General features: G+C 46.0%; 1 protein-coding gene across 1 annotated transcript; it reads left to right on the top strand.

Moving 5' to 3' along the window:
• The first annotated feature begins 1,649 nt into the window (after positions 1-1,649).
• LOC121590476 (atrophin-1-like) lies at positions 1,650-5,281 on the top strand. Its single transcript, XM_041910205.1, has 2 exons — positions 1,650-1,815; positions 4,311-5,281. Exons 1-2 carry the CDS (start codon positions 1,736-1,738, stop codon positions 5,158-5,160), a joined length of 930 nt encoding a protein of 309 aa, XP_041766139.1. The 5' UTR covers positions 1,650-1,735; the 3' UTR covers positions 5,161-5,281.
• The last annotated feature ends 3,572 nt before the right edge of the window (positions 5,282-8,853 follow it).

The following is an 8,853-nucleotide window of genomic DNA, read 5'->3' as shown; positions in this document are numbered from 1 at the left end:
GCGACATTTCCTTGACTCTTTCACCCATTTTGGACAGGCTCCTTGGAAATTCTTATTAGATCCAACAAGGGTGCTATAGAGTCCAATTCCCAATAGGTTAAGTTCATTTCAAGTAAGAAAGAGTCAATTAGGTGTCCCACAGCTGTGAGAACGCCTGAAAAACCCTGTATAGGGAATTTTAATTTAATTTATTCATTACTTAAACAAAATTCTTCCCAAAAAAAGCAACACTAATATTCTTATTATATATTCTCTCTCTCTCTTTTTTTCTTCTTTGTAGATCAAACTTTATACCTCGCCCCATTCTTCGTTGCGTCCTTGCGGTGTTATGCGAGCCGGCCTACCGCCCCCTCCCCCGGTGGTGCACGAGCGGCGGCAAAAATGGTCCCTCCAGTAGCGAGCAGCAGCAGCAGCCGGTCGCCACGGACGTTTGACGCAGCTCGTAGCACACCCCGGGACCGGGCCGGCAGCAGCAGCAGCAGCGTGGGCGGCGGTGTGGGCCGATACCCCGAACGATTCGCTGTGTGAGGCAGGCGGAAGGGTGAAGCAAATGTAAAGAGGAAAGAGTGTGTGTGTGTGTCTGTGTGTTTGAAAGTGAAAGTTAAAAATTACACAGGAAAAAAAAACGACAAAAGCTACTATCAAAAAATAGTTTTGCGAAGAGAACATTTGTTTTTGCAGCAGCAGGGTGACGACGACCGAGTAGGCGGGGGTTTTTTCCCCCCTCACCCACACCCACAATCAACCAAACGTTTGAAGAATAAGAAGAAATTTTAAAAAAACGCCAACAAAAAGCCATCTTAAACTGCCGAGCTGTGCCGTGGGAGGGGACATCATGCTGTCGGCGGTGGAAAACCTGGGCCCGTCCGGCCCGGGCCGTGTCCCACCGTACCCGCGGCACCATCCGCACCACCACCAGCTGCCGCACCCGGGGCAGCAGCATCTGCCGTACCATCCGCTGCACTCGCTGCTGTCGCCGACCTCGCTCGGCCAGCTGCATCTGCCGCCGCTGCTGAGCGCCCAGACGCCGCTGCAGCCGCCGCCCCATCCCATGTCCTCGGTGGGCGGCGAGTTTGTGCGGCCCTACCCCAAGCAACGGTAATAACATAATGAATCTCTCTATCACACACACTCACAGCACAAAAGCTGATCTTTTTTCTAATTTTGTTTTTACTTATTTTGCAGGTACGACGACAACCGTGGCTTCAGCATACCGTCCGCGCTGACGGCCGAGCGGCGGCTCAAGTACGGCGATCCGCCACCGCCAGCACCGGCCGTGCCGAGTTCGTCCAGCGCCCCCGCCCACACCCAAACTGGCCCGATCAATCTGGCGGTGAGTAGTGGTGGTGGCGGTGGCACCAGCAACACCGGCGGAAGGGGCGGCAGCGTAGACGAATTTGTCGGTGGTGGCGGGGGCTTCCCCGCCTATCTGCCCCACTATCAGCCGTCCAATCCGCAGGAAGCGGGCAATGGTTCCCGGTTTTCGCCCGGCGCAAATGCTCCCCCGACCGTCGCTTCCTACCAGCAGAAATATCAACAGGAACAGCAACAGCAACAAAAATACCAACAGGAGCAACAACAGCAGCAGCAGCAGCAAATGCTACAATTTCTTGGAGCTCAGCAGCAACAGCAGCAGCAGCAGCAGCAGCAGCAGCAGCAGCAGCAGCAACAACAACAGCAGCAGCAGCAGCAGCAGCAGCAACAACAGCAACAACAGCAAGCGAACGGAAACCGGATGCTCTGCTTTCCCGGCATGCCGTCACTAGACGTGTTCGTCGGCTATCCGGGCCTCAACTACGAGATGTATCCGTACAGGTACGCTGGTAGTGTGTTTGCATGTGCGGATTTGAAATTATTCATTTGGAGCCTTTAAGAAGTTACGTTCTCGGTCACTAACTGATGGAGCATGCCTTTAAATCAAGATACACAGGAAATCGTTTATCGAAAATTGGCTAAATACAATTCGTTTGATCCTGGGGCATACACGTACCAGCAGTGCTGCAAAATGTCATGAGCATCACGAGATTTTCACCAACGAAAACATTGAACATATCCGTGGTAGCTTGATGTTCATTGCTGATACTCAATGAAAGTGCGTCATGACATGCGAGTGCTTGAGTAAAACGCGAAACTATGACTGACAAGCTGAGCTTAATGCCGGCAAAAGCATAATCATGACTTTTTCTGGCTGTGAACAGTGTTACCAACACTCATGACTGAAACGAAGCTCAAATCAGCTCACGTACACACCTGAGATGATCAGAGGTGAGACTCAAACAGTTGGTGGACCAATCACATGCTTGGTGACATTTTGTTTAGCACCCAACTCTTGATCACTCACTTGGTCATGACATTTTTTCCATATGATAATCACATCATTCTTGGAATATATTTGGCGTGTGATCCCAAGCAACAAAACGAGAATTCTTGTCTCGCTCTGTCTGCTTAGATTGTCTGTCGGGGTGAGCAGAGCGAGAAAACATGCTCATTTTGTTAGATGGAACCACTCGCACTCACCTCCTATACCTCCTATGACTATCGTGATGATCTCCTGCATAAAATGTCATGAGCAAGTGACTGACCAAAAGTTGGCTGCACAAAATGTCACCAAGCAGGTGATGGTCGGACCAACTGTTTGAGTCTCACCTCTGATCATCACAGTAGAGTTCGTGACGCTGACATGATTTTGGTGCAGCTGGAATTTGTCATGACTATGTCAGTGACATTTAGCAGAGCTGATCACAGTAAAAAAAAAGTCATGACATAGTGACTGACCAAGTGATGGTCGCTAAAATGTCACAAAGCAAGCATTGGTCACACCAATCGTTCTGAGTATCCCCTCTGATTATCATAATTTATTAAGTGACGCTGACATAAATTTTGTTTCAGTAAGATTTTTTTTATCACATTGACAGTGACATTTTGCAACACTGCTTACTAGCTAGGAACTTTCCAATGGAATGTAATGCAAACTTTTGAGGTAAAGGCGCCAAATTATGTAAATGATAGAGAGAGCCGCGCGTGTCAGTTAATTTTGCTCTTTAATTATCGACATTATCAGCAATTTAAACATAAAACAATTGGTTTACAGGGTTTTCCGAGCCAATTTACAATGCCCACAACATGTTTCATTGCTTGCGAGCTGTCTTTCACCTGCTGTCTAATGTTGTAGTTGCATCACAATACAGAGTTTTCAAAGTCAGTTTCGAATGTTCACATAATTATACACCGCGTTCGAGATGTTTTTGCTGTCAAATTCAACAGCCGTCAAATGGTGTGTTTGCATCATAATAAAATTTCAGTTTTTACACATGATTTTCAACACACCACAAAGAACTGTCCAACCCAATCCAGCTTGAGACGTGTTGAAAATCATGCAGAATAAATAAACAATTATGATGATGGAAATGAAATATCAGATAGATGTGGATTAGCATCTTACACTTGCGGTGAATAACGACGTTTACATTCGCATCTGGCTTCGAAAACCCTGTCAAATTTTAGTTCTTCCACATGATTTTCAACACGTCTCAAGCTGGATTGAGTAGGACAGTTTTTTGTGATGTGTTGAAAAGCATGTGCAAGAACTGAAATTTTATTATGATGCAAATATACCATTTGACTTTTGAATGTGCACATCATTATTCGCCCCCTGCAACATGTTTTTCAACAGCTTTCAAGTGTGGTATTTGCATAAAATTAATTCTTCAGTTCATCTTTCGCATGATTTTCAACACATCACAAAGAACTGTCCAACTCAATACTGCTTGAGACGTGTTGAAAATCATGTGGAAGAACTGAAGAATTAGTGTGATGTCAATACAACATTTGACAGCTGTTGAAAAACATCTCGCAGGCAATGAAAAATGTTTTTGGCTTAAAATCTGGTATTGAAGGCTGAAGTACGTGTCAAGCTGTCAGTCAACTACAGTGTCTCAAGATAGATAAGAGAACGTAATGATCATACAGGCAAAAGTTGAAGAACTCGAGGGAACAAAAAAAAATAAGAAAAGCAAACGAAATGAACGAGGAATGAAAAATAAAAACAAGATAAAAAACAAATAAATAAGGGAAAGTAAAAGCAAATTAGCAAACGTTACATTATTTAGGAAAAAGATAGGAAAAGAAAATGAGATACGGTCTCGAAAAGAAGACAAAGGCAATAGAAAAATGTAATATGTTAGACGAATTATTTGAAAGCCATAAAAAACATGATAAAATAACGGCTGGATGTGTGTTAGACTTAAGTGCAACGACTTGTCATTGTTTTCTAACTCTTTTTCGCCTCCTTTCTTCCATCCTCATTCCAGCCGCGTTCATGGACGGTCCAACTATTTACCAAACCAGCGACCGCTGGAACCGCGCTACACGTCCGCCAGTACCGCTGCCTCCTTTCTGCCACCACCCCGTCCACCGCCTCCGTCGGCGGATGCCGGTGCGGCGAGTACTGCGCCGGCCGCCGGAAGCCGCCTACCGAAGCCGGCCGCCGCACCGATCGGCATCAAACCGAACCGATGGCTGATGCCATCGACGGCACCGTCGCCACCGGCCGCACCGGCCACCATCAGCTCGTCGCAGCATGCCGCCGCAGCAGCAGCAGCAGCAGCAGCAGCAAGTGCCGCACCGCTCAGCGCGGGTGTCGACTCGCTTGTCGCTTCGTATCGGGCGCTCAATTCGGCCCACCTGCCGCATGGCATGGGTGGCTTCCAGCACCACCACCATCGGCTATGGGCCGAACCGCTGCCAGCACAGCAAACCTACCTGACTGATCTGCCACCACCGCCACCACCACCACCGCCGATCGGTGAGGAGGAAAAGGGACTGCCCAGCCGGCTGTACCATCCGGCACTGCTCGCGCACGACGCGCAGATGACGCATATCGCTGCCTCGCTGCAGGACTCGTTCATGGTTTCCCGGCAGCAGCAGCAGCAGCAGCAGCAGCAGCAGCAGCAGCAGCAGCAGCGCCATCGCGCCAAGTTTGCCAACGGTGTACCGTCCAGCACTGCCACTGCCAGCAGCAACAGCAGCAGCAGCCACCAGCCGGCGGTCAGTGGTAGTGGACCGGCGCGGCCCGAATTTAGGTTCCGATCGGGGCGGAGAAACAGCCGCCGCCGCCGCCCCGTGCTGGAGGAGGACTGGTGCGGGCCGAGCCGCAGCTAGCGATCGGTCCCGGACCGTCCTACACCCTTGGGCCGGGGGGAGATGGGTTGAGCCGTGGCGGCAGTCAACGCGGCCACTACGAAGCCAAGGCACACGATTTGCCGGAAGATGCCGCCGCCCAGCAGCAGTAAGTAGCAAAAATGGAATTTGGCGTGGGGCCTCGCGCTAATCGATAAGAACAGTTTAAGTACAATGCTCTCTGTACAAACGATTGCATCCATTTAAATCTGTTGCATTTGAAAGGAATGAGGCAACAATTTGTTGCATTTTAAAGGTCTTCAAAAATAGTTGCTGCCGCTCGGTTGTCTCTCTAGCTCTACTATTCATTCATTTTTGACAGTGCATGCCATGTTTTTGCCTCGAAGGCACCAATTTTAGACAGTGTGTCATCCAGCTTTGCCTCAAAGGTACCAATTTGTTCCTTATCATCGATTTTGGTCTCTATGGAATCATTTTCTTTAAACCAGAATTCAATTGCTTTGTTGACACACACTGTGTTTTCGAAAATTAGTCATCTTAGCTCTAATAAGAGAACTCTCTCGCCTTTGGTAGCGGTCTAAGAGAACATCAATGGTGAAGTGGGGGTGGTCGGAGAAAACAATATCAGGTTTTGATTACATTCGTCAACTATGTATGTAACAATAGCAAACATTTGGATTCTGCTAAAAAAATCGTTATTGAGGTTTTTGTGTCGCTTTTGTTTAATCGGATCAGTTTTGAACCGTTATACACTCAACGGAAAAGGAGCTCATGGCAATTGAAATTTTGGTTTTTTTGGGAAATCTTTTCTGATTCTCTGGTTTGTATCTCTGGTTTTTATGTTTGAAATAATCATCAATTGAAAAAAAAGAAAATATTTGATATTTAAAAAAATATATATTTTGATAATCATCATCATTAGTCAAAAAAAGTATATTTTTCGAAATGTCTTTATAGTTCTGGTGAGAATCTAAATTCGTTTTTTTTCTTACTCTGGAATAATGATCTTCAAATTTTGAAAATTCTCTATACAGTGGAGCGCCGCTTATCCGGGCTCAACGGGACTCGACCTCGCCCGGATATACGAATAACACGGATGAGTCAAATAATATATTTAATTACAAATTCTTGATTATTTTTGAAATTTATTTTGTGTTTTGATAAAAAAACCCAGTTCTTATTACCTTTTTGTTCTTCCAATGAGAATATTTGAATATTTGCCATGAATTAGTGTGTTTTTGTAATGCCAATTTGCACTGAACCGTTTTTTTTTTCAAATATCTTCCTCAAAACGCAATGTCATCTTTGTATTGACCTGTCATACTTCCGGTGTTTGTCTGGATCATTTTCAACGCACCTTATTGTGGTATGAGAATAGGTTTTACGACTTACCGAATGTTCAGATGTTACTCTAAACTAAATGTAATTGCAAATTTGTAACCTCTATAAAAACAGCAGGATTGTTGTTGCTGTATACAATACTCTAACACTTGGTGTAAGATACCTGGCGGTTTACACTCGGCGATCGGATACTGTTAGGATTTTTTTGGTTTTTTGTTTGTGAATAACTAAGCTTTCCGGGCCAGCTAGTATATGCAGTGGAGCGCCGTTTATCCGGGTACCTTTTATCCGGCCATTCGTTTATCCGTGCTGTTGAGAAATGACAGTCCAATACAAAGGTGACATTGCGTTCTGAGGAGGATATTTAAAAAATTGGTTATCATAGCACATGGGCATAAAAAAAACAATATAATGTCATAGCAAACTTCAAATATTCTCATTGGAAAAAATTTTAGTTATCAAGGTGGAATGTATAATGAGGTGTAGTTATACCGCTTTTGGCGATCCCCCCCTGGGCTCCGATTTTGACAGATGGTTTTCGCGTGTATATATTGATGGATTGTTTACGTTTTGCATGGTCAATATTTGGTGGAGATCAATTTGGGTGAAATTTTAGTTTATTAGAACACAGCCCGTGATTTAAAATGGAAATTTTCCTTCGAGAACTTGAAGCGTTCGCCAAACGCGGAAAACTAACTGTCAGTTTTCTTCGTCGATTCTTCTTCCATCTAGCTGTCAAAACGGACTTATAACTTGACCTGATATCATTAATATATTAAATTGATTAATTAATCGTGGTAATGAATTAAGTCTCGAAAGCCTGTATAGGCTGGCATGTCCACGTAGGCCGTTACGCCAAATAGAAGAAGAAGAATATCGATAGGATTCGTATATGTTCAAAGATTCAAAGAACTTGAGCTTCTTATTATTCTTCTTCTTGGTGTAACAACCTACTTAGTCACGCTATAGAGATTTCTTAGCAAGTCTCACGCAGCCGGATAGTTGGTTTTGCTACGGGAAGATGGACCATGCGAAGATTGAATCCACGACGGGCATGTTGTTAGGTGGGATCGTGCAAATACAATATTTGGAAAATCATACCTATCTAAAGACTCATGATTCCCTGTAGATATATGAATTTTAATGAATTATGAATCTTGGAAGTTTTATTTATTTATCGACATTCTTGTATTCTTGGAGATTCATGAATCCTTGGAGATTCATGAATCCTTGGAGATTCATGAATTCTTGAAGATTCGTGAATCTTTCTTCTTCTTCTTCTTTGGCTCAACAACCGATGCCGGTCAAGGCCTGCCAACCCACTTTTTGGGGTTAGCTTTCAGTGACTTATTGATTTCCCCCCATAGCAGGATAGTCAGTCCTACGTATGGCGGCACGGTCTATTTGGCGCTTGAATCCATGACGGGCATGTTGTTAAGTCGTACGAGTTGACGACTGTACCATGAGACCGGCGAATCTTTAGAGAATCATGAATCTTTGAATAGTCGATTCGAGATTCGAATCACTCATCACTGCTGATGCATATGAATGAATCGCAACGAATGATTAATGGAACCCAACACTAGTTAGGATAGACTACAAGTAAATATGATATGTGTTTTGATGCGACCCTTGATGCTCTAGCTTCTTCTGATCTGCTGTGAGCAACGTTTCCCCGGTTGAAGCAGCACACAGAGAAGCGGAAAGCTGATCCGATTTCCCAAGCAATCCGTCCTTGCTTTCGTTTGCTCTCCACAAACTCCTTCCAGTACGCCCACGCACACATACTAACATTGCGTTTTATTCCATTCTCTCCACAGCATACTGCACACGACGGTGGTGAAGCCAAAAATGTTCCTGCGCGGCTCGATGATTTCCTTCCAGAACGGGGTGAAGAAACCGGTGGAGGAGGTGCGGCTGGAGGACTTTCTGCGCACCGCCGCCATCTCGCCGGACGTGCGGCTGACCGAGGCGCAGACGCGCCGCATCACGCCCCGCTACACCAGCGGCGGTGGCGACAGTGGCCCGGGCGAGCCGTGCAAAAAGATTCTCGTCCGCTTCACCTACGACCAGCAGCAGCGTTACGTACGTTTGCGTTTTGTGCGGGCCAATTTTTGAAATCGCGTTTTAACGTTCTTTTCTCTCTCTCTCTCTCTCTCTCTCTCTCTCTCTCTCTCTTTCGTTCCGACAGAGTGCGCTCGAGACGACGATCGACTATCCGTTCTTCGTCACTACGAAGGGCTGGGCGTCGTACAGCCCGGACCGGACGTTCGCCAACTACGGGCTGGAGTGTGCCCGGATCGAGCTCGGGGACGTGTTTATCGTGCTCGTGCCGCGCCACCAGTCCGGCGAGCGTCAGCTGCTACTCGACGA

The sequence above is a fragment of the Anopheles merus genome, chromosome X (assembly GCF_017562075.2).
Source record: "Anopheles merus strain MAF chromosome X, AmerM5.1, whole genome shotgun sequence".
NCBI classification, from domain to species: Eukaryota; Metazoa; Arthropoda; class Insecta; order Diptera; family Culicidae; genus Anopheles; species Anopheles merus.
Note: the sequence above shows the minus strand (reverse complement) of the source record. Positions and strands in the feature narration are given on the sequence as shown.